At 35.1% G+C, this 26,745-nt stretch overlaps 1 protein-coding gene across 16 annotated transcripts in view; it reads right to left on the bottom strand.

Annotated features, from left to right (window-relative positions):
* PPIP5K2 (diphosphoinositol pentakisphosphate kinase 2) overlaps positions 1-26,745 on the bottom strand; it is a 46,929-nt gene that overhangs the window by 12,260 nt on the left and 7,924 nt on the right. For all 16 annotated transcript variants that reach the window (XR_007903733.1, XR_007903731.1, XR_007903730.1 and 13 more), the window contains exons 2-24: positions 24,399-24,760; positions 22,755-22,950; positions 21,964-22,054; positions 20,910-20,995; positions 19,495-19,649; positions 19,022-19,123; positions 17,133-17,294; positions 15,931-16,052; positions 14,633-14,734; positions 13,991-14,077; positions 13,010-13,089; positions 12,823-12,928; positions 11,675-11,760; positions 10,979-11,104; positions 10,749-10,870; positions 9,134-9,316; positions 7,076-7,217; positions 5,800-6,023; positions 4,813-4,940; positions 4,504-4,618; positions 3,142-3,249; positions 2,940-3,056; positions 2,119-2,292 (exon numbers count right to left, since the gene is read on the bottom strand). Coding sequence is in view for 11 of the 16 variants with exons in the window: in XM_051782564.1 (XP_051638524.1) it covers positions 2,119-2,292; positions 2,940-3,056; positions 3,142-3,249; positions 4,504-4,618; positions 4,813-4,940; positions 5,800-6,023; positions 7,076-7,217; positions 9,134-9,316; positions 10,749-10,870; positions 10,979-11,104; positions 11,675-11,760; positions 12,823-12,928; positions 13,010-13,089; positions 13,991-14,077; positions 14,633-14,734; positions 15,931-16,052; positions 17,133-17,294; positions 19,022-19,123; positions 19,495-19,649; positions 20,910-20,995; positions 21,964-22,054; positions 22,755-22,950; positions 24,399-24,542 (2,958 nt within the window). In the remaining 5 variants the exon portion in view is untranslated. The remainder of the gene's footprint in view (positions 1-2,118; positions 2,293-2,939; positions 3,057-3,141; positions 3,250-4,503; positions 4,619-4,812; positions 4,941-5,799; positions 6,024-7,075; positions 7,218-9,133; positions 9,317-10,748; positions 10,871-10,978; positions 11,105-11,674; positions 11,761-12,822; positions 12,929-13,009; positions 13,090-13,990; positions 14,078-14,632; positions 14,735-15,930; positions 16,053-17,132; positions 17,295-19,021; positions 19,124-19,494; positions 19,650-20,909; positions 20,996-21,963; positions 22,055-22,754; positions 22,951-24,398; positions 24,761-26,745) is intronic.

Here is a 26,745-nt window from a genome sequence, read left to right as displayed (position 1 = left end):
TTCTGGTATACTAATTATTAGATATGAGAGAAAGGTATTTATTAACAATAATTGATTAATGATTTTAAGAATTTTCCACATGTTGGAAACAGAACATCTATTACCCTTGACATCCTGTTTAATAGTTCTTCCCCTCTTAAGTACATTAAACTTTCCTATTTATTACTTAATAGTTTCCATTTCTAGTCTATAAACTTATCTGAAAGACTCTCATCTTTTAAATTGCCTTTGAGACTTTACAGCTGACTCACTGGTAGTAGCACCAACCTGACTGATAGTAGTTTCCCAAACTTAAAAAAGTCCTGAACTATAGCTGATGCTGGACACCTTATTAAGACTTCAAGGGAGGACAGTGTCAGGCTAAGAGCCCCCCTATACCCTACATCATTTTGTATCATTAGCATTAACATTTTTTGCAATACAGAATTTGCTTTCCAATGTTGATGAACTTTATGTTCTTGTTTTACTATTAAAACTCTGCTCTTTTTTCTTTTCGTGACTCAGTTACAGTTGCAAATCCTTCTGTAAATATTGCTGACTATAACCCAGATTAAAACTTCCATATAATCTCACACCTGACAGTGTCCTTTCAAATTAACGGACATAGGTGAAGAGAGAATTGCCTTACAGGAGGGAAAAACAGGAAATACGAAAAAGGTCAAGGCAGTTGCAGTTTAAGTTGCAGTGACTTTTTTTTTTTAAACACTTTGTTTGGTTTAAATATTCCAAATACTGGTTTTGCAGATTTCAGTAGGCCAGATGAAACTTCCAATTTTACTTTTAAGAAAAAATATTTCATAGTGTATGTTTTCTCTAAATTGGTTAATTTCTTCCCGCAAATAAACAAGCACAGAATGCTGAAACACATTTGATCTCAATATATACTATCTGCATAGTCAAAATTTGGCAATTTGTGCTACTGATATCTTGTGAAAGTAACTTCCACATAATTTATGAAAATGGTTAGAAGTTTGAAGTAATAGATATTAAACTGTGCGTATATGAACTCATAACTAGGAGGGGAGTTTGCATGATCATAGTGAAAACAGCTTTTAAAAATCAAAAATATTGATGTTGTGAGCATTTGTTTATGAAAAAACTTGGAAATAGAAAATGTAAGACATTAACATTTATTATGTCTGTTAATTTATGGAAGTCATGTGAAGTTATACAAATATCCTTATAGAAAGGAACCATGCATCTTTTTCTCTCCACACTGCCAATAACCAAGTAACTTGCAAATCTATAATACTTTTACTGCATACAAACAGCCCATTCCCAACACAAACATGAAAGAAAAAGCTTTTGATGTGTCTTCATTTCTGATGGTTTTAAGCAACTGAAAATGAGGCAATAAGAAGCTGTTAGTCTGCTTCTAGCATTAATATCACAAAAGTGCCACTATGCACCATCTGAAGCTCTGCCACTCAACTATCCAACCATCCAAATGGTATCAGTGATACAGCCGTGCATCCCCCCATCTCTGTGACATTAAAGCTATGTCTGTGAAGCACATCTAAATGTCATGGCCTTCAACACAGCAAACTCGACTGCTCAAGATGTTATCTAGCGAATTCATGAAACACAAACCCCAGCTACTTAATAAAAAGCTCCAGGTTTATTTTCTTACCTTCAAAAGCTTGATAAGTGGAGTCACTTTCACCCCACGTGAAAGCAAACACAGCAGAACACGTCTCTCCTCCTGTACCTCCCCTACCGCCCCCAGTCCCTCTGTTCCCTCTCAGCACAGTTCACCCTGAAAGTCTGCTTAATTCCCAATAGCAGCTTTCTTGTAATGATGATACGAAGATCATCATTAGTTTGTAGATGCAGGTTTAGATTGAAAAAGTCTTCATTTTTAAATACTGATGTTTCTAAAGTGGTTTAAAAAAAAAAAAAAAGAAAGTCATCACAGAACAGTGATTTTTTTTTTTTTTTAATTCCTTCAGACAAATTACTGTCATGGAGGATTTCCCATAGAGCAAGAGTAAGTCTTCTGTGAGATGCATCCTACTGGTGCTGTGTAGCCAAAAGCAGAATTACATTTGGTTTTGTTTTGTTAAAAGCAAGTAAAAGTTAATTTCTGTCAAAGACATTATCTGGAACACAAACACTTACTTCAACAGAACCAATCTTCCTGGATCTTGGAAGGGGTGATTTTCTGTGTATATGAATTGGGTCTGATACCATTGGCTTGAACATTACTACTGATCGATCTGTTTCATCTCTTTTAGGAGCGTGTGCCTCCTCATCACTATCATTTCTGTGAGAGGTTTTCTTCGAGCCTTCATTCTACAAACAACACATAATTCATTTTCAATTTGTCTGTGCACCTTGAAACATGTAGACAGAAGTGGCTCTTAAATAAATCCTCTTTGTAAGGATAAAGCAAGCTGATTTTAAACATACAAGATGTAAATCACAGTTAATTGACCAAATTGCTCTAGATTTTAATAATCTACATATGTTTCTTCTTTCTTCTTCTATTAGAAGAATTCCAGCCAGGCTTTGCTTTCAGTCCTTTCTCAAAAAGCATGTGGTAAGTCCACAGATCTGACCATACATCTCTGAAAAAATCAATTCTTCCCCAACAATCTGTATTCATAAGCATGCTGAACTACTTTCTTAAATATTTCTTTCAATTGCCAGAATATCATTCATGTGACAGTGATGTTGATATCACTTTTCTTACAAAGTGTACTTTGTATTTCTAGCAAAAATTCTGGCAAAGCCTTAGACAGTCCGAATTATCTGTGTCCTTTACCTCAATGCCCATTCAAAATGGAAAAGATTGGGACTGCCTATATTTTACTGGACATTTGTCTACCAAAGTAAAAAAAATCACACTTTCATTTTTTACCTAAGTATTTTCCAGTGTTTACTTTAGGTGTTTCTCCAGAAAAACTAACTTTTGCTTTAAAGAAAGGCATAATTACTACCTCTCTGGAGGCAGGTCTGTATCCATATCCAGCTGGTAAATTTTTATCTTCCTCACAACCTTTGGCTCCTGGACTAAAGTGCAGCTCTACATGAAAACGTTCCTCAGAAGAAAGTTCCTGAAAGAAAATATTACATAGGTTTATACTGTAATACATAGCTCAGCCCTACTCACTTCTGAAGATACTTATCCATTTTAAATACCTTGTTTGGGTCCTCATAAAGCATGATAACAATCTGTGTCATGTAATTGAGTTCATTGACCACATTTAAATAATCCATAGCTCGTTTCCACTGTTCATCTTTTGATTCCTTATGAAGGGACAAAAACAAAAAATCAACACAAAAACCTAGCTATTGTCTTTAAAAAGACTGATGATTTCACCTTTTCCCCATTTACACAGATTTTAAATTTACAGCAGAAGCACAAAGCTTATCACACCTAAGGAAAATGCAGATACATCCAAAAAAACAAGTGACTTAAAATTACTCATCAAATGAATGAGAAGTGGAAGGGAGAACTTTTCATATTTTATTTCAGTGTGTCTTTCATGTTCTTTTGACAATGATGATATGTCTTGTAGACAGAGGCATTGTTTTAAGATTCTCCCAATGAGAATCACTAATTTAGCAAGAAACTCATTGTAACAAATATATTATGGAAATTGTTTCCAGGTATCGTGCTAACAGTCAAACAGACAAAGTAAATGAAGCATTCTAGTATATAGAGGAAATACAACCATCACATCCTAAACTACTGAAATGAATAGTTACCTTTCTTCATGCCCTAGGAAAGAAACCATTTAGTAATCCACCTTAAAGAAAAATTAAACGTTTAGCAGACTAAAACTTGTATCTGTTGTAGCATTTCACTGAGGTCTAGGATGAAAAATGCTTTTGCCATCAGTGAGTTTAGTCATCCATTACCAGAAGCAAATATGTCAATACAGTGATTTCAAAAGCTAGTATGTTAGTCAAGCTCTATTTTACAAGCAGCTAGCTGGGATTTGTTGTGTTGCATTTATCCTTTCCAAGAACTCAGTTAAGTAATTTCTGAATCTGAAGACTTTGTCTTTTTTAGTTCTTGGTGTCAAAGACAATCAGATGGAGAATAATGCACCCCCTTTGTGGTATTCTACAACAGTATAGAAAAGTAAGACAATTCACTGTACAGGAGAAACTTTGCACTACATGAGCATTCTTTAAGTCAGGTAGGGAGGTCCTGACAATATGTCAATAGTCAAAAATAACAAGCCAGTCCAGAAGTAAATTCAAGAAAACCCTAAATGATAACTGGAAGGAAAAAGAGTTGGAAGAATTACTGGTGACAACACAGGAGAAAAAAAAAGTATCTGTCCTTTCCAAATATATTTGTGACTAACACAACACAGCCAATGCAATTTGAAACATGTCTCTGCATATATAATAAGAAATCAAATATTTGAAAAAATGTGATAAATTTCAAAGTCACTTAGGAAAATTATGCTTTCAGTTGACACAATCATAGCAAGATTGAGTCCTTAAGGTTCCTCTTCAGAGCTTTAACAGAGAAAGTGTTGAACTCACATCACATAAGGCACCATAACGAAGGGTGGATAACAGGGAGTGGACGTGACTCTCGCTGGTAAAATAGAGCCGTGTGCGCACGTGGCGTTCCGGGGACATAACACCCCTGGAGTAACTTAAGAGAAAGAAAAGTGCTATCAGAACATGATGAGATGTGTCCCTATTTTAAAAAAAGCTGTCGACAAATACATAAATAATAATATCTGATTACTATGAGCTAAAAAGACACTTCAGATATGAAAGCTATGGAATATCTACATCAATTCTTACAGGAATTATTGTAACCATGTAAAAAAGTAACTGGCTTACAGAGGGTGAAGTTTATTTACAGTGTCATCATCTTGAGTTCTCTGAAGGTCAGAACGAATTTTTCTGACTAGAGGAGTGCAGTACCCTTTGGCAATCTCCAGTTTCTCAGCTTTAGAAATACCATATTCCTGTGTAAGAAGAAATTGACTTTTAAAATTCAGTTAAAGATTAAAATGCCTTCTAATTCAAAGCTTCTGTATTAAACCAAATTATTCATCTACTAGTTTGCCCTAGCTGCAAACCATTTTGTTTAACACTTTAATGACATTTGATTACTTATGTACCAAACAAGCAGTTTGCCTTTTCGCTGTTTGATTTGATACAGAGAAATAGTTTTTCATTCATTAGTTAAACTATAAAAGAGGATTCACCTTCTGGTATGATCAAGCTCTTTTTCTTAAGCAAAACATCTAGGTGGTCACTCCTCCTTCCTGCTACCATCTCCATCTGCTATCTTGCCTGAAATTCTGTGGAACTTGATGTCTACATTCTTATCACAGTGTCAGCATTTTGAAAAAGCAGGAATGTCTTTTTAAATTTACATTGTTTAAGACAGGTTAAATTACACAGATTAGGATTAACAGTCTCATTTGCAAAGAGCCCAAAAATCAAATTGCTATAAGCAGGAAAAATGAAATTAAAAGCAATGTCAGAATACACAGTTGTTCACAAAGGCTGCACTTAAATCTATGAAGCTGATTGAGATGAACCACTTTATTTTAATACACTACTGTAAAGGAAGGAGGCATGTTCACATCTTAAATCGCTAGAACAATTCACCTCAAACTCATCTTAATGAATTATGAATTGAATTTTTCCTACAAAAACCAATCAGCTTGGTACTGAAAAATAAGAGATAATGTTAGAGGTTTCTATTATTTGAAAATAGAGGAACTTCAATAGAAAAGACAGAGTAGACATTTTCCAAAAATTTGAAAAAGCACTTATTCTACAATTTCTTCTACTTAATAACTAAAAAATGCTTACCTGAGGAATAACAATGTCAGCTAACGCCTTTGAAAGCCTGTATAATTCCATCGTGTTTTCTAATTTTAAGGATCCATTGTGCTGTACGTCATATTTTATACAGTCATAAATATCAGGAATTTTGCTAATATCATATCTTCCATTTTTTGTTTTGAAGTCTTTTTCCAGCTTGGCCCACCTGCGCAGCATCAGCTCTAGAGTTTCACTGTGGTACAGCTGAATATCTGGATAGACACATATCTCTTCTAAGTAATCAAGACCATTCAAGTAACAAAAGGACATTTGAATTACATGGTAGTAACAATGGAATTACAGAGGGATAAAGGGGATTGCATAAGTTAACTTCATTACTTCTAAGAAGAACAAACAGCTGTGCATATGGTTAGTTTTAGTGTGGAAAGCATCACAGCACTACAACAGTACAAAGCAGTGCTGCAGAAATGCATCACTGGCCCTTTAAGCAAAACTACAGCACCAAGAATAAGGTGTCCTACAGCACAGATATATATTAAAAAGGGAAAAAAAGCAACTAAAAAGCTTTAAGAAAATTCTAGGAGGGAGGAAGAGGAGCAATCCAACATGTTTGTTTTAGAAGAGACAACACATTCCGTTTGTCTCTCCTGCACACATCAACAGCAAGAGACAGGTAAAAAGGATGAATTATCCTCACCCTGGGATAGGAGATTACACCAAGTAGACAAAAAACACTGATACTTTGTACAGGTGACACTTGCACTGTTCAGCCTCAGACAGAAGCTGTTTGCACACTCAGCACTGCAGAGAACACTGGCAGCAAGCATTCTAATATTTAGCTAGCAATGAAAAAGCACTGTGGTCACTCCAGCTCACTGGTTGGCCACCACTAATACTGAGTATCATTTTATGCAACACTACAACACATCATACAGCAAGCAACAGATCTTCAGCAAAGATACTTAAATATAAAATGGACCTATATAAACTAGCTTTAGTACCATATGCTTTTCCTGTTATTTTTGTGGAATGGCGAGTTTCAAATAATTAAGACAAGAATTTCTGCAAGCACTGGAGGCCTGAATATCTGACCACCACAGAACCTTCACCTGCAATATGGCCACATGTTCCTCTTGCTTTTTACTTTAAAATTATGCATATGAAATCAGAATGTGAAAATCCCTAACCCACTAGTTGACTGAAGTTCTTCTAAAAGTGAGTTTGATGACAAAAAGTTATATTACAATTATCTCTCATACATTAACAAGAGAAACTAAATACAACTACAGATTTGTTTGAGTACCTGCAGACTTTGGATCTTCCATTCTTTGCCTGATCTGAGATGTCAAGCTCTGGATCAAGTAATAGACCTTGTCACATGTCTTTACAGGATTTTTAATAACCTGCATTGATTTTATCAATGATATGCTTCCAGATGGAGTAAGCTGCAATTTGATATAAACAAAAAATTACCTTAACAGAATATATCTGAAAGACCTCAGATAAGATGGAACATATGAAAGATTCCAAGTACTGGAGAAAAAGCATTCAAGCAGGTTGCTGTTCTCTTTTTAATCATTTCTCAATTACATACTCCCTTTGAGGCATTACAAAAAGAAAATACGTTAAAAGGTAGTAAGATTGACTAGAAATTCAAAGGTGACAGGAAATTCATATGGTAACGAATTCTATACAGTAAATGTGAGCTACTACAGGAATTCATAAACCTGCTTTTTTTGTTCCAAGACAGGAAAATTTTAAAGATGTTTAAAACTTTGTATATACTTAGCAAGCTTCCATAACTCCCTTTCAAGTAACTTCTGTATCCTAAAGCTTACGAAAAAAAGCTGTGAAAAATGTTGTCATTAGGCTACGTGTCTCACAAAATACTTTTTGTTCCATAAAGTACCTTTCTTAGTAAAACTGGGGGAAAGAACCAGATTCGCAATAGCAATCAAACCTAAAAAAAAAAGTTTGTTCCTGTTTTCAGTTTGTGTTTCTATAGGACTGCAGGACACAAACACAAAAAGACACCCTTTAAATGCATATATATCAAGAACATATAAGATGTTCTTTAGAAGTTGTAGAAGTTACAAATTATACCATCCAGCATCACTAAAACAATAGTCAATATCCATGTAAGTGAGCCTTAGCCTCATTTTTTTGGAAAAGTCTGCAGAATCCAAAGTCAGCAATGAGATTAAACAGTAATTTATACACATAACACATATGTATTTGCACTTTCCTTCCTTTCCTAAAATGTGTAGAATAACTTGGATATGGAAAACTTCTGCCCTCTACCTAATAATAAGTAGTTTCTACCTCCGTATCATGTCCAAGTAAATCAAGGAATTGATTTATTTATACATAATAGAGAGAGGGGAAATAACACCCACATATAAATGAACCTCACGAAAGTTATTATTGCTTTATAATCCCAAAGGTTAGTTCCTTCAGTGACTGAAGGACTGCTCTGTTAGTTCCAGCCACATTTCAAATCCCATGACATCTATATGGCAAACATCAGTAAATCCTTGACACCTTGTACCCACTCCCTTTTTCCAAGTACTGGTGAATCCACTGCTGGTAGTGGTTTGAATGATACTTTATACATTTAAATGAATCCACAGAGTATACAAGCAGGGTAGTAAAATTGTTCTTCATTAATTTGCTCTCCATATCTTTTCAAAAATAGCAGTTTAAGATTAAACCTCATTTGAGGACTTGTATTTAGCTGTTATATGAGACAGAGTGAAAACAACTGAAAGAGAGTAGTTTCTTCACAATAACAAATATTACTTACACTTAAAACCAGGAACAATTGCAAGTGTTCTGTACTAGGTCAACATAAACTGTATTACTATGCACTAATTTAGCATATTAATAAAGTATTTCCTTTCATTCATTAGAAAGTATTCTACTGGTTTTCAGCATCTTAGTATTCTTAGTTTAAAAAAACCAAACCAAAACAAAAACCTTGTAGCAGATTAAATATTGTAACAACTGCAATAGGCAGGAAAACGTTTTGTAATACCACATACTGTCAAAGTATTACAAAAAATGTGAACAATATAACTTAATTTCTTGAATACTTAGAATATTTTTAATGGAACAGTGAAAAATACTTATGAATGAGGTCCCTATCTACTCCTATTTCAAAGTTTGTAGCTATTCTGATTATTCAACTTGCAAGACAAAATACCTACAGCACAATTAGTATGGCTTCCTTTGTAGTTCAAACTATTTGCGAGCACACAAATAATTTTTCAAAATAGATATATAAAATCACTGCTCATTACTTTTACACAGGAATTTTTGTGGCTACTTATTTTATTTCATAGGAAACTAATCATATGCTAACCTTATCATAGTCATCAGCAGTAAATTCTCTGTCTCTCTGGAGAATTTCATGGAGTCTTGCTTTAACACGATGCTGACAGCTGCTTAAAGAATCACTGTCGCTGTCCAACAGACCATTCATATTAGCACTTTTTACCATCTGGACAAGAATAGGAGTCAGCTCTCCCTCTAAGGCCAGTAGTCCCTGAAGCAAATAACACAACTATTCAGGCAAAACAGATAAGAATATGAGTATCTTAAAAAACCCAACCAAACCACTAATTTAAATTCGAGATGGTATCACTTGCATACGGGTTGGATAAACAGAGACACAACTGCAGGTATTTGCACAGAAATGACCCCCAAAACACTGCCTCAGTGTGCACGATTGGTACAGATGGTGCAACAGTGATGGTGACATGTCAGAGCATACTCCCCAGCACCAGTTGAAGCAACCCAAATCACTGGGTGCCAACACTGCTCCTGGGAGGTGACAGCTGCTCAGGTCTTTGCAGAGACTCTGCAGAGGCAAGAGTCCTGTGAGTCACAGGACAACCAAAGGCCTTGAAAAAGAGGTGAATGGAGAATTCAAAAATGAAGAAGGCTAAAAACTTTCATGAATTTTCTGGCAACAGAAAGCCTCTGGAATAAGGAAGGAAATAGGGTGGTGTCTCTTCAAGCCTGCTGACCAAGAAAAAAAGCAGGTCAGGTGGCTGAAATATTTCTGTACAAACACATGCAGCATGGAATCAAATAGGAGAAACAGGAAGTCTGAAGACTTGTAGAGCTTAAAGCTAAGTCAGATTACAGAGACGTGGTAGAACAGTTCACATGAATGGTGTTTTGCTATAACTAGGTACAGGGCCTTTTGGAAGGGAGATAGAGTTGGGCTCTTCATCAAGGAGTAGCTTGAACACCAGGTCTTCTGCTTTCAAACTAGTGACAAACAAGTTGAGAACTTATTTGTAAGGATCAGAGGACAAATAAGCATAGGACAACAACAGGGTGGGCCTTTGCTACAGACCATCTGAAATAAAAGGGGAAATGGATAAAGCTTTCTTAACAAAACTGGAGAAAGCCTCCTGATTGCAGGCCCTGTTTTCCATGGGTGCGCTTGGCCCTGAATACCTCATGCACAGGCAATATTGCAGGGGACAAGCAATCCAGATTTCTGGAAAACAACCAGGACAATTCTTTCGACACAGGTTACTGATGAACTATTGAGCAGAGGCATTGCCCTGGAGCTGTTACTCAGAAGTGTCAGGAATGGGAAGGTCAATGGCACCCTTGGTAATTGAAATCTCATGTTATAACAGATCCTTGGACAAGTGAACAAGACAAATACTTGCATTAGAGCTCTGGTCTTCAAATGAGCAGACTTTAGCTTGTTCATGGAATTCTATGGATTTGTTGTGAAGGACACAGATGTCTAGGATATGGCTGTTTAATTAAAACCTGTCTTCATCTGCTCAAGAATTTCAAATGCTTGGCTCATTAACAGAATACTTTTTCACACTGAACTACTCTTTGAAAATACATTTTTCTGATAAACCATAAATCTCTTCCAGCTTTCAAAAGAAAAAACAGGTGTGAGAACATCAGAATTTTAAAACTGAAAATACCATTGCACATTGTACCTTTGCAAAAGCTGCTGCAGTCATCTGAACTCGTCCCTCGTCAGAAGCGTAGATCTTGAGATCATGTCGGTAAGTGCTGTGTAATCTAAGTAAACCACATCCAGGAAATCCAGCATAGTCTCCTACCAAACAAACATTTTGCTCGAACTCTCATTTTCCACTGATTATCTTCCAAAGTTATTTACGACATTCATCACTTTTAAAAAAAATATTACTATAATTTTTTTTACCTTGTCCACCTGGATACATACACCTGAAAGCTCTTCCAAGCTCCTCTGCTTGAACCCTGCCTGCAGGGGTCAATTCTCCTCCCCATTTTAGAACCAGAAGCAGGGATGGCTCATTTCTTCTATTATCTAATTGCACACAAAGAGAGGAGTTTAGCAATGAAGTAAATTGTAAGTTTTTTTTCCAAATGAACAAAAAATATTTGGTCTCTGCAGTAAAGGATCTCTTCAACATTATGAATCTTTAATAGCATTCTAACATTAAGAAAATATTGACCTGGTAAACTAAATGGGCACTTCAAATAATGAAAACTGAAGTAGTTAAACTATGAAGAAAATATAAGTGAAAAATATTTAGCATGCAATCTGAAGCAGAAAGTAAATCAAGACAGAAAAACTAAAACAAATCGGATGCTAAACACGCTTCAGCTTATAAAAGTTTTACAGACAGTAGTAATTGTTGAGTGAGATTTTCTTATCCTAGCTCAAAACACCATCTTAGTGAAATCACTGAAGTTTACTTTCATGCTACTTTTCTATTACAAAAGAATAGTGTAATAAAAATTTACTGAATAGTTTTAGGTATACAATTCAGCATGTTAAGAGACTGTAAATATCTGCCAACATGTCATACCAGTAGTCCATGACTATTAAAATACACATGGTATTAAGTGATTAGGTGCAAAAGTAATGCAATACCTTCCTCTTCACTGGAAGTCTTAGGGCAGCCATGAGGAAGATATGTTAACTGAACTTTGCGATTGATGCCTGAAAAATGCCCATACCTGAAGTGAGGACAAGGAAAAGTGAGAGAGGAAGTGGGAGAGAAACTTTTAAAATATTTTCCCCCAAAACTACTAAGATCTTGTGACAGGATATAATAAATCTATGCTGTTCACTGATTTGTGCATTTGACCACCATTTATTGAAGCAGTGCTTCGAACAAACATTAATTCAACAAGAACAGAATTAACAGAAGTAACAACTGTGCGATAATGAAATATCTTAAAATACGATCTACTACTATTTTTTTACAACTCTTAAAATTGGAAAACAAAATCCTAAAAAACAACAAGCAGCACTGGTAGACTGCACAAGTAATTTATCTATTCAGATGCAAAATTACATTGGATATCAAGAATCTGGTCTGACAGTGTAGATGGCTACTATTTTTTTAGCCCATTAACTTCTCAAAGCAGAACTCAAGATTTCAAACAATCATCATAAATTTCAGTAATAGCTGTCTGCGCCCTGATAATTTTTTAAATTAAAATTATCCACTTCCATTTAGCATTCTAAGATTCCAGATCTTTAACAAATCTTGAAGCCTTATTTTTTTTCTGTTGTTTTCTGTTTGTTTGGTTGGGGTTTTATTTTTTTTAAGTTACTTAAAATTTCAGGCATATTGTACAACGATTTATTTGCAATCCTCCAAGTCTGCTGTAAATAGACAAGTACACATGATGAAAATTCTTACTGGCTCTATCACACTTCTTATGTCACACTGCAAGAAGCAGACCCTTCATTTTAAAAACATGCAAGAACACAAAATTTGATACCCAAGAGAGCAACCTTCTCATGTCAAAAGTATACTGAGACACCAGATACAGCAACAAGTTCAATTAAAAAGACAAGAAGGAAAAAAAAAGAGCAATGGCCTGGTACAAACGTGACATCCTTTCTCTTCATAACCTTTGTGCTTGAATTATTATATCATTACATATTTGATAACATTGCAATCCAGGCAGTAACTGGTAAAACAGGTCAAAACACCATACAGAACTTCGCTGAGGTCAAAACAGCAGACAGAACTTTGTTGCTATGAAACCTAAAAATTAGACACTTACATTTCTAACACAGTCTTTAGCTGTTCAAGTTTTGCTTTACTTTCTTCAATTTCAGAATCATTGTTCTGCCCAAGTTCTACAAGGAGCTGCCTTGCTATATCAAGCACTTCCTAAAGAACGGAAACATAGGATTTATTTAAATAAATTTCTATTTACAAAATACTACATCAAGAAAATAAAGACCAACTTGCCTGTAATTGTTTTGGTTTTTTCAGTTTTAGTTTTCCAGATTTATATCCATCACATTTTTCAAAGAGATCAAAAAATCTTTAAAAAAAGAAAAGTCATTTAAAATTCAGTTAATAAAATAGTACTTGAACAAGTGCCTCTTAAAGTAGACTAAAATTAGCACCTTTATACTATATGAAAATCACATTAAAACCTGCACTACACAGGTTAAACCAGATTTTATTCAAATCCCACTTCCCCAGAAAGCTGAGAAATAAGAGCACTAAAAATGTTCTTTTACTAACTTGCTAAGTATTTAAAAAAAAAAAAGAAGAATATTCTACATATTTTAAGATGCAGCTAATGTGAATTCTTAACCTTCAAGAATGATCCTGAACAGAAGTAGGGACCAAAAAACAGAAAAGGAGCAGGACTACACTTCTTCAGTATGTTTTGAATGCGAGAATCTAGTCACAAAATAATTAATTCTTTTTTACTGAAATTTCAACAAATTCCAGGTCAATTACATAAGTCATTTTATAAATGCTAGCATAAACATGGTATCTGCCAGAAATTCTGAGTCATCATACATTGACAAAACTAAAGAACAAAAAGGTGTTACGGTAAGATGACACCTCACACAAGAATAGTTATGATAAAAAGCGAAACGCAGAAGTCACGGTCTAAAGGAGAACCAGAAATATTCTTTGCTGCATTATTTTGAATAAAGACATTTACAGATATAAACACATTTTCCTTAAGATCAAACAGGACAGTTCACAAGCCACGTGTTGAAGGAAATCTGTACAAGCAATTTGACAGTTCTGTTAGGAAGAGAGGTGCATGCTTTTTAATTAACTACAATATCAGTTAGATAAAAGAAAACAAAGCAAAAAACAATGTGCAATTATGCAATTCCTGCTCAACTCATTGCTTGCACAACCCCAAGAATCCTCTGCTTTAAAACATGGGCAATAATTTTTACCAAGATTTCACTGACCTCTGATGTTTTACCTCCATTTTCATTTTTTGCTTTGGTGTTCGGTCCCCGTGGCGTATTACAGCTATAACACATCTGAGCTCCATCCTGAAATTTCAAGAGAGTCATATTTCACAATTCTGCCTACAAAGGTCTTTTATTTAACATTAAACCAACCACAATCAAGACAACTGACAAAGTTGTAGACATCTGACATAACTACAGAAGTGATGGAAGGATATGTAAGAATATAAGGTTAACCGAAAATGATGTAAAGTGTAAAATATAAATACTGATTTTAACACTGAGGTAACTACAGAGTATCTATTTTAAGTAGTTTTTAAAACAGCAATTTTGAGGATCATTAAATGAGAGAGGATGTTTATTAGAAGCGCATATTAAGTTGGTGCTGGAACAGTGATTAGCAGTGGAAGCTATGCATAAAAGATGCTACACTTGAAAATCTGCTGTTCTATACTCAGCTTGACTAAGGGTGAGAAACTCTGACTGCTGGCATAGCAATTGTAATTCCTTCCTTGTTTTCAGCACACAAAACAAGCATTCATAGGCCAAAGTGGGTATACCTTGTAAAGAGAAAAAAAAATTCACACAAAAGTTACATCGGAAGTTTGCACAATCCAAGTGTAGCAACTGTTTTCTTACATTGTTCCAGAGGTGGTTGGCACAATAGGGATGTCTTCAGCTTCCAAAGGAATTGACCATGGTATCTGAAACTGGGGAGCAAGTTCTCTCATTATGATATTTCTAAAAAAAGGGGTTAAAAAGAAAAAAAAAATCAAGTAAGTTTAAAGCACAGCTTACAAAACACACACGAACTCCAAAACAAACCAGTTATATATATATATATATGTGCATTTTTATTAATGTAGTTTTAGAATACTAGTAGCCATGAGCCTCTAGATGCACATTTTTCTTTTAATTGTATAATAAAAACCTACTTAAACAACAATTTAAAGCTACTAAAGCTGCTACATAGATGTTAGACTACTGGCCCTGTATTTGTAATAAACTTCAGCTTTTCAACTCCAGTTCCTAAAGGCGCTGCTTGGGTATGAATTAGTCTTGTTCTCTTAAATATGCAGACAATTAACTCCACTGCCCAGCTAAAAGTCCCTGATAATCATCAAGCCATTCTCAAAGAGTAACTGGTACCTTTTACTGGTAACTTCTCAAAACTCTCTGTGATAAAACTGGAAATATAGGTACAGTCTCTGGTAATAACCACAAAATTACAACACACTCTCCATCTCAAGAAGGTTGGTACATCTTGCTTATGTTCTGTTTCACAAGTGTCTCATAAAAATACACTGAACTTCAGATTAATACCCACATAAGAAGCAGTAACGTGGAAGAAAACAATTGTGCATCCTAAAGTAGAATAAGACAAAGTTTATTGCTAAAAAGTGTGAAAAAACCTGCTGTGGCTTAACACTGTAGTGTATTACATTAGAGAATAAATTGTGAGGAAAAAACAATGAGGTAACTTTTTTAAAAGAGAATTCAACAGCTACAACAATTTAAATAAAGAGAAATCAAAATGGGTCTGAGAATTTTAACTCTAACTCAAAAAGTGACTTAAAGCAACAGGACTACAGCTGTTATCTAGGATTTCAGCTTAGCTCTTCCTCGATAATAAGATTCCAGAACATTACATGATGCAGAAAGTCATGTTGTACCTCAACAGTGCAATCTTACTGTAAAGGCCAGTTTAACTGGTCAAAATGGTATCAGCCTACTTTGAGGACAGCATTTGCCTTTTAGTATTTATTTACTGACTTATGATTCTCTTTAATAACTGATTTACTTTATTGTTTAATGTAATTACTTATTTTATGTGATATTTAATTTTAAATAATTAATTTAGGAATAAGAAATCTGTAGTATATAAACTGTACAACAGCGTGAAGAAGCAAATCTGAAATAAATCAGTAAACTCTTACCCCAATATCTTAGCACAATCATCATAGTACTTCATGGAGTTTTTCACAAAACTGAAGCCATTCACATCACAGACATAGGACTGTCCATTAGCACGCAGCAAATCAAAGCCACAAACTGTTTGCTGTTTTTAACAATAAGGGTTTAAGTAATTTATCACCTTCTTTATAATTGTTTATTCTAAACAAACTTTATATTTTAACAGGGTATTCATCTGAAAACATGACAAAAATATGACACATTTTATACTTAGTACCCTCTGTCAGTTCCAGGTTAGGTTCACTCATGTCATGCAAACATCTTCCCATTTTTAACTTTGTATCCCCAAATTGATTATACCCTTCCTGCATATCCCTAGCAGTATCAGTGTTGAATGTCAAGTTCACATATGCACAAACTTAACCTTCAAGATTTACAGCATAAGCAATGAGGGGCCTACAAATTCCCCTTTCTAACAGTGTTTTTCCCCTACACATAGTTTATAAGGGTGGCTGGCAAGAAATCACAAAAACATTGGAAAAAAACCCATTTTAATCAAAAATTGACAGAATAGTTTTGACACTGACATACTACTGACATCATTAGTACAGGATACTAAAAGATATTTCAACAGGTTACTCTTAAGACCTCAAAGTCCACTTTGCTGATAGAGATTCAAATCCTACAGGCTCCAGAATGCCATCACAGTTACATACAGGCAAGGAAATAGGCTGAAAGCCTTTTAATGGAACAGGTGAAAGGAGGGTAAAAGACCTAAGCTTTGAACAAAGGAATTTTAAAACCATACAAAAAATGGAAACTAATAAACACTTCAAATAAGGACCTAGTCATATCAATACCAAATTAACATTTAATTTGTACCTACTGTAAATACTGGGTAACAAAAGTTACAAAAACTTTACTGAAACTGTGTTTGGAGGTGTGAAAATATTATGCACAGAATAGATACAGTGTGAGCTAGCAAAGCACAACAGCAACATGTGAATTCAGGAAACCAATGCAATATAAACAACTCATCCAGAACTTTTCAGTATATTAAAGGAAGAATTTTTCTAGATTAAAAAGAGATGTTTAACTTTTCACCTTCGTAGGCGTTCTGCAGCCATTACCACTGCTGGCTCTGTGCTCTAAAACCCTACAGAAGTTTCATGTAACAACTAATTAACACTAAATGTTTGATCAGATAGGAAAGTAATCAGCTTACCTTAAAGGCAAGGCATACTTTCCAAGCAATTAACTTCTCTCTTGCATTCAGGATGACTGGATACCTCACTTCTTTTCCTTCACTATCTCGTTCTACCTTGCCATCCAGAGCTGGAGACTTCCGGGCCTCAGCATGAGCATAGTCTGGACCCACTGTATACACCTGAATTGAAAAACAGGAGCTTGTGATTCAGTGTGATTAAATTATGTTACACGTATAAACACATTTTCCTAAATTTATCCCAAATGGGGTAATGACTTCAAAAGATACTAGCTGCTTTCATCATTGAAAAGGTCACACCAAAGTTTCCTCCTCAATGGCATTCTCTGCCTTCAGAGAACATCCATTTGACAGCCTACAATAACACAAGAACAGTCATCATAAAACTTGATGAATAAAAATTAATTTCTCAATTATGGTCGCACAGAGGTAAAGAATAACATTTTCCTCTCAAAAACATCTGCAGAACTTGGAGAACAGGTTAACTTGAGAATTACTTCAATTTACTTATGGAAATCTGGCTGCAGGAATAAGTGATCCTCCTCATTAAAAAAATATTTTTACATTTTAGACAGGACTAAACAAAGAAAAGATCTGCCCATTTTCAGCATGACAAGGTAGGAGCTTGAGAGAACAACTGTATCTTCCCACTGCAGTTCTGATGCTCACTGAAAGGAGTGGGGCATATGCTAGAAGAGACTCATCAGCAGCTGTCAAAAGTGGGCTACAATCTCTTTAATTAAAAACAAAACTCCAAGCACTGATAAAGAAGTATTCAGCTAAACCAGATGATTGCAAATACCAATTTACTGAATTTGGGTAAGAGGGTGAGTTAAGAGAAGCTGCCAAATTGTTAAGAAAATCTATTTTCTTGTTAAGAAAAGTTATTATTTTTTTTTCTGTGTTAAAAGCCCACAGCTGCTGCTTGATGACTACACTACAAGTAGTCAAAGAGATGCCATCCTTTATTTGCATCTCTTCATGTAGCAAGAAATGTTTTGGAAAGTTGGTAAAACTCTTATACTGTAAACTCAAATTAACCTACTGCAAAGTGTTGCACAAAATAAGAATATACATTAGAATATAGTGACTTAAAGATCAGGATTTTTCTGAGAAGATGAAAAGAGCATTCACCAAGCGATACCAAGAAGTTGATTGCAATACATAAAAGGGCTCTTTTGCCTAGGACTGGATTAGACCTCACACTCTCTACACCCACACTTTTTGTCTAAATCTCTTATGCATACTGTAAAGCATTTTTTCACATGTTTTCAGATAGGCTTAAAATAGCCAGAATGAACACAAAGTAATCGTCATACATGGCTGGATTAACACCTACTTTGTTATTGCTCTGTTTTAGCATTATTTTATGATACCTAATCTTTATAATCTGTTAAGAAAAAAATGAACAAAAGAGTGAGAATTATTACAAATAAGGTTAATGAAGGCTATTTTCTTCAACTTAATAAAATTTTAGCAAGTAACCTTTGTTTATTAATTAGCATACTAATATAGTTGGTAAAATCTATTTTAATTACAGATTTCTTTGTAACCTTTACCGTTCAGACGATAAATCTAGGGACCCTCTGTTAGCATGGGAAAGTAGATGCTGCTCTGCAACTAATACAATGCAAAAAAAAAAAAAAAAAAAAAAAAAGACAGTATGTTGGGTAATAAGCCTCCAGCTAATCTACATTGCAAGTACTATGTTTAGCCAGAACTCAGCTCTGTGTTTAGCTAGAATCAGAATTATGTTCTTTACTAATGGACTCTATTAAAACAATTAAAATTAATCCCTGACAGAAAGATACACTATCATCTTTAAAACTGACAAGATCTTTGATCACTCGATCGTTCTAAATATAAACAAGAACAAGCAGTTTTCATACCTTCACGTCAGTGCCATCTGTAGGCATGAATTCCTCATAAATATAGGAACCTGTTTTTCTCACACTGCTTTCAGGCGAATAAACACTGCTTCTGCTGCCAATCTGAAAGACATATTTTTCCATTAAAAATCTCATGGGCTACTGCTTGAGAAACTTCATAACTCCTTAATATAATGCAATTGTCCTGAGAAAACATCTTCTGCACCAAATGAAACAAGATTTTGATTGCTCTCAAAATTGTTTTTGTAAGATTCTTAAAGTGCATTCACAGTGTATGCTTCTTTTATCTTGAAGAATCTGCAGTGGCTGACAATCTACCGCAAGAAACAAGGGTTTTCATTCAATCTGCATGTTCTCCTGATATTAATTCTCTGATCTGCCAGTATTCCTAAGCAAGCAGGACATGACAGAATTACTCTGCAATCTTGTCAGACATCTACAGCTTTTTGACAGCTTTAGTACCGCACCCTCACCTTTCGAAAGAGTCTCTGGCTTCCACCCCCAGCAGATGTTGGATAATAAATGTAAACATTGTGGTCCTCAGCACTAACTGGCTTTTCTACAAAGGGCTTTTGGAAAATTTCTCCATTCACTTCCACGTGATCTTCTCCTTCAATCAAGTTGCATTCTGAAGAAACAGTGCAAAGAACTGAGATGTAATAGTGTGCTAATGGAATGAAATTTTTAAGAGATCTGAATTAATTTTGCAGGTTGAAATAAAAATATTGTATTACATTTTCGTTTCTCTGATTTGTTACTGACTGCACAAAGACCTGATGATCATGTCTGCTGCACCAGGTCTAGATTATGTTATTTTAATACTATGTTCCTGAATCTCTGTTGATTCCTTCAGTGTCAGACAGGAAATAGACTTCTGCAGATGCCTAAGCTTGGATGGGTGGTATATTTTGGAAGTATTCTGGAGAATGGGAAGCACTGTTTGTCTTCTTCTTCAGTGCCTTTTTCTGAACTATCAGGGAGCTAGCAGGTGGACAGTGCACATCCTGTGGTGTCAGATGCCCAGTACCTTCCATAGGCTGAGAACTGTCTCATACTATGTGATTCATGCACCCTGCACAGAAGATTCTCTGGTATCCAGGATCAGCAATCTCTTCAATCCTGGTTAATTGCATGCAGAAGCTTTTTATTTGACTTTAGCAGCACAAAAGTGTCCTATTCTCTGATTACACAGACATTTCAATGTGAAATTCCCTTGTCTTGACCTATCATTGCAATCTCTTACTGTTGATGTAAGTTTTCATTTTAGTAGAAAAAGTTAGTTTGTTTTCAGCTACACAAAAAATTAATTCCAGTTTATACTCAGAGTATATCACCTGCAGATATGTCTGGAATAGATTTCCCTCACATGGCTGCTTATACTTAAGAAGGGAAAGTATTCAATAGCCTGACTTGTTTCTGCCTTCTAAGTAAAAATCACTAATTACTGTGGTAAATGTAACATCATGAATGCTGCTCTCTTTGCTGACATGTTAGAATCTCAGTAAGGAGGCCCTTAATATTCTAGCTGTTCTATGATATCTATAAGATGTAGGATGTCAGAATCATACTTTTCAGATGCAAACCTGTACTCCCTTTGGCTGGCATGGAGTTAATTTTCTTCCCTGAAGCTGATATGATGCTATGTTTTGAACTTGTGACCAAAACAAAAGTCTTGATGTTTTCATTAAGGCTAAACAGCGCCTACACAGCCTCAAACCCCCTCCTTTTTCATTCTGCCCCCCACAATAGTACTTAAAATGCTGGAGGAGAAATTAAACTCTGCATAAATCAATTGTCTAGCCAATGAAATTTAGCTTTCCACTATGTATGTACTGTTCTCCAGTGGAAACAAAAAGATGTTCATAGTTTAGTCATTGTATTTTTTTACCTTGGGGATTGTTTGGATCACGGTTCAGAACTGCATAGCGAGGAAGTAAAATGCCTTCAGCTTTAAGAATACCATAGACTTCTCTTCTAAAGAAAAGAACAAATGTTGCACAGTGAGCCAGCAAATCCTGTTAATATTTGCATTTTACAGTCCACAAGTAAAGGAGGAGAAAAATAAACACAATATTTTTTTAAATCACACAGGGTAAGATAACACATATAATACTCTACTTACTAATATAATGCTTTAAGGTCACCGACACAGCTGTACCTTTGCAGTGATCTCTTCAACATCAATAACAATGCGATTTGCAAAGCCAGTCCTTTCCTCTCCTCTCTGGCAGTGCAACAACAATTTGCATAGAGCAGTTCTCTTGTTAAAGGAGATTGTTAACATGAATGATTGAAAAAATTAATACAGAACAGCAACTGAAGGCATTCAAAACAGCAAGTCTGCTCACTGCTCAGGAGTCTCCAGTGTTTATGTATTCAGCTCGCTATTGTTTTATTAATATTTATTATGCATGACTGCAGTTCCAAAAGAAAATTCACTTTCAGTAACCACAGGATCTCTGAGTACCAACAAGTTCTGTCAAGTATCCTCTTTTCAGAAAAAAATACCATTAGTAAGTCACATGAATTGTACAATTATAGGAGCTTGTACAGCTATGTACATACATAGCTATGCTATATATATTTTCAGAGTTTAAAACTTTTTATTTGTTAAGCTTTAGAAAAATGTATCACCAAATTTCTAACTTGGTAAATCTTCAGATGTATCAATATAAAAGCAGCAAAAAAACCCAACATGTGAAGACACATCCCAGGAAATTATGCACACATTAATGAAGCATAACATTCACTGTAATTTTATTTAGACTACTGTACAATTATAGAATCACAGGTTTGAATTGGAAGGGATGTCAAAAATCTAGTTCCAACCCTTTCTCCATGGGCAGGGAAAATACACTGGAACTGTTGCTATGCAATAACAACAAATCCTTCCAGTCTTTGAGAAAAATAGCTTGCTTTTACAGGTAATCAGTGTTACTTACCTGTCTTGTATGTGATACTGCATATTCAAGTCATTGATTATGAATGGATTCCTGAGTTTTGCATAGGCAACTGCTTTGTCCAGTGGAAATCCTAAAATGTTTATTAAAGCAAATAAATTAAAATCACAAAGCAATACCAGTAAATAGTTTGGAACTTTAGCATTCAAGCTTTAAAATACAACTGGAGACTTAAGTGCAAGGATGCTCCCTCAAGTATAGACAAACACAATATCAGTTTAAGACAATCATGAAACTACTGCCTAATTTCTGTACAGTCTGCCAAAAGTAGTGTTCCTGTCTTCAGTTCCCTCCTCCTCCTCACTCCACATGCCCTCCACTTCCACAAGGCCAGAACTAAGGCTTTGTTTGAAAATATGATTTTTAATTTCAGCCTACCCCTCTCTTTGGTTCATTCCCTGGCCTCACAATAAAACTCAGATACTAGCAGAGATACAGAAATTCAGAGACTCAACACTTCCACTGAGAAAGCAGAATGCCTTCACAATCACTGGACCAAGTGTTAGGTCACCATTTCCACTGGCTCCACAAGTATTTGCCAATGGAACAGCTATTTCAATGCCATGTCAGATAGGACTTTCTCAAGCAATGAAAACAGTATCATTTCAAAAGCTTGTATTTTAAAAGTCAGTTGTATTATAGTAACAAGACAAATTAATCACTTGCTAGGAAAATACAATAAAACTACATGATAAAAAAACATAAAAGCACCCTCAAATAGCTTAAATAGTTTAAATTGTCAAAAGTATTTATGGTATCATTAGAAGATTTACCTTTAGAGTGAAAAGAAATGAGACAGTCACACAAAGGCCAGTTTTCTACTGGCTCGTTCAAGATAACATCCTCTTCAAATATCACCACAGTTATATACTTAAACATGGAGAGGCGCTCAAGAATTTCTTTCATTGGTTTGGACTTTGATTTCTTAGCCATTGAACAAATCCCAACCGCAATTTGTCTTTCTGGTGGCTGAAAAGGAGGCGGGGGGGAAGGTAAAATAATTATGTTTTCTTAGAACACAACAGGGTTTTAGCAGCACAATGCCAGAGTGGATATTTTCCATTAAAATTCACCTAATACTAACCTTTAGTTTAGTACTTAATCAGCTAAATTGCTAGCAGATAACAAAACGCAGCATGACAGCATATCACAATGCATCCTTACGAAAAGTGCCTCAAACAGGAAACTGTTTATTAGCTATATACTACTTTTTGAGTATTATATCAGGAAAAAACAGACACGATCAAAATCTAAGTCAGAAATGTCAAACTGGAACATCATCATACTTACAGATTACTCTAAAATTAACTAGCAGTTAATTTTTTAACTATGTAATTTTTCTATGTCTACTTAATAGTCACAAGGCTTCTCATCACCTAATATTACAAGTCAATTATGAACAGGAAAACTAGTGAACCAGAAAATACTATTCTAGACTTCTGAACTCTTTAGTGTATAAACAGTTCCACCCTTCTTTAGTATTCTCTATATTTACCTTCATGTTAAACCTTCAATAATTTCATTCCCCCAGGGGTATTTCTAAAGGCAACAGCCAAACTACCCCTGTTTAAAGCAAGCAAACAAAAAAACCACAGAACAATCCTTTAATTCAACTTACTGCTTTTTTGAAACACAGCCAACTACCTTCCCTTGCTAAAACAAACTTGCTGAATTGAGCTGTCTGAGCCGCTAATTTTGCACTACTACTTTGCATTTCCCAGAAGAGGTTTAGCAATATTGTCTTGAATTTAAATTTTTCAGGCACATTTACAATCAGTAAAAATTTAATCTGACTAGTCCCTAAAGTGAAATGACTAAAAGAAAAAGTGAAACACAGTTAAAAAAATGCCCTGACAACTCATGCATAATAAAATTAAGTTTGTCTTAAAGAAACCAAAAATTGGTAAGCACAATGCTAAAATGCAATTCAGAACACTCTATGAGTATAATAAACTAAGGTATAGCTTCAGATTAACGTAGCATGCACTTCCTATACACCAAGACAGGGAAGAACGAACTAAAACATGAAAAGTAATTGTGAAGCAGTTGACAACACACAAAACAAAAATTCTCAATAATTTTTTGCTATCAACTATCCAAATAAATAAAATGAAGGCTTATGCAATCAAGTTCGTTCCCAGAATCCAAATTAAGTCTGCAAAGCAGGCACAGCAACCTCAGTTGCCATGAAACTCTGTATTAAAATCAAGCACATGTACTTTAAAGTTCAAAGTATACTTAATTTTCAAGTGAGCTGTACTTCCAAACATTACTGACAGATTATTATCTGAATATGAACAATTTCTGCATTTACACCACTATTTCAGTATTAAACTTATGTGAGCTTTTGCCATTTCAATGAAAAATAATGCTAGAGAACACACAGAACAGTACACAGGTGCCCCTAAAGTACATACAGAGTCATACTCTTCCTCCTCGTCTTCCCCATGGTCATAGAAGTGTTCATAATCTGTCGATCTGGCTGAATCCAATAATCCTTCTCCATCTTCTCCACCTACGAAGAATCTAGGGGGATCATTCTCTGTTGCATTAACTGACATGGTTACAAGATCTACGGAGATCTACATGGAAACTGCAGCCTCTCTGGTAGCCGAGATACTGGGCATGTTTCCCGCTGACCTGGGAACAATAATGTCCCTGCTTCTCGATGCTGCTTGTGCGTTGTGATCACGTTGTCTACCAGGCACTGTTTAACTGGTATCATCTGCTCATTATTGGTTTGAGTTGCTGCTTCCCTGAGATGATACAACTTTTTAACCTACAAGAAACATACAAACAAACAAAAGAAAAGGCACACTTGATAAACAGACATAAAATAAACCCTTCTCATTTAGAAAAAGTGTTTGGACATTTGTATACCTATGAACAAAGCATAAGAAATACAACCGTGCAGACTACACACAGTCTACACTTTTACAGGTGTGTTTAGAGCAGGGGAATAATTTCAAAATTGGTATCAAACTACTGATGCAGAAATTTTAAAAATAGACAATATAACAGAAGTAAAAACTGGCAAATGGATTTTTTTTCTTAAGAAGGGTAAGCTGCAGGGTATATATTTTATGTGAAAAATAAACAAACAAAAATATTTTCCAATATTTGCAATATTTAACTCACTATCCCTGTTTCTGTTTTTTCCACATAAATTTTGTGAACAAATGGCAAACACACAAAAGTGCTAACAAAAACTATAAAGTCAAAATTAGGACTATTCCTAAATAGAAATCTAATCTTTCAAAGCCTGAGTGTATCTTCTCTGTGAAAGCAGAACATATGTGACAGTTTGATGTTTTTTTATTTTCAACAAAGCCCTGTCTTGTTTTCACAGTGAAAAATTAATAATTACAGAGATGTACACTTGCACTGTCTTCTGCCAAAAGTACTTCTAACCACTAAAGTATCAGTGAAGTGGACACATATTGTACCCTTTTAACCCGTCATGTGAAAATAAAATATTGGCAAAATAACTTGTATACAAAACCAGAGACCCAGAGCTCAGGCATCTGTTGTTTTAAGTAGGTATCTGTTGCTTTAAGTTGTACATGGCTTTATAACATTAATTAAAATGCATCACTATTACTTGGAGAATTAACAAGCAGTTACTTGTTTAGAAGCTCATCTCATCCAACGGGTTTAGGTTAAGTTGTTTATTAGTCAGATCATTACACAAGTGCCATTCAACAATGATGTCTCAGCAGAACTGAATTTGTCTTTAAATACCAGTCAAAATTACTTCGGCTGTCCTATGAACTAAGTGAAGCAACAGTGAATTCCCAATGGGGATCAACCACTCAGCTTCCTGGGAAAGGGGATGGTAAACAAAGCAAAAATTGCCCAGAAAGAATCTGTCCTAATTCAGAGGTTAAGTGTGGGTCAACAATACAGATGTTCAAGATTCAAAGCTGAAACTGAGGTCTGAACATCACGATCCTGGACTGATGACAGAGCATTAAAAAGATTTATTTCTTAATACTTTTTGCTATGTATCTGCTCTCCTTCAATTCTGCTAACAAAAAATTACTTTCCCTTAGAATGTGAAACTGCAGCTGTTTGCCCTTTGAGCAAAAAGAACAAAATGAAATCTCAAACACCTAAGTCATCTGTCTCCTGTGAGAGTTAGGAATTGGGTGTTAAGGTAAATCAATCCTGTTTATGATAGGGTGACAAAAGTGAGCTTTCCGAATCCTGTTTCTAGCAAGCTTCAGAAAGGCAGAAATTATTGCCAACAGGTACTGGCAACCATAGAATTTTGTAAAGGTATTAAAACCAAAAAGACCCCCCCCTCCAAAAAACTCTGGTAAAGCCTGAAAATTAAGTTTAATAGTTCCTCTTGTATCAGTTTCCTCCCATGACCCAAATTCTGTACACTGGAAACAATTTTCTTAATAGCTTTTTAAAACCTGAAGTTTTGCCATAAAGAAGGAAGAACAATGACCTGATGCTGATAAGCAGGAGGTCTTAAAAACAGCTTTTAAAGCTTTCTTTCCCCTACCTCTTCCTATAGTGCACTTTGTGAGGGCAGTAGAACTTGTGAGGTTTGTGTGCAATTAATAATTAGTTATTTCATGGGGATCTCTGGTACTATCCAAGTCTGTCTGACACAAAAGGATTACTTCTCAAAGCAAGTGGAACCATACAAATAGACTGAAGTTTGGAAAGTGCAATATATTTGTCTAGAAATGACACAAAGCTATAACTTGACAAGCTTAATTCCTTAACTAACCTGTCTGAAACTCAGTGTCC

This window comes from Manacus candei, unplaced genomic scaffold (assembly GCF_025592945.1).
Source record: "Manacus candei isolate 608988 ecotype Guabito, Panama unplaced genomic scaffold, ASM2559294v1 h1tg000016l, whole genome shotgun sequence".
Lineage (NCBI taxonomy): Eukaryota > Metazoa > Chordata > Aves > Passeriformes > Pipridae > Manacus > Manacus candei.
The sequence above is the reverse complement of the archived record's forward strand: the minus strand, read 5'-3'. Positions and strand labels throughout refer to the sequence as shown.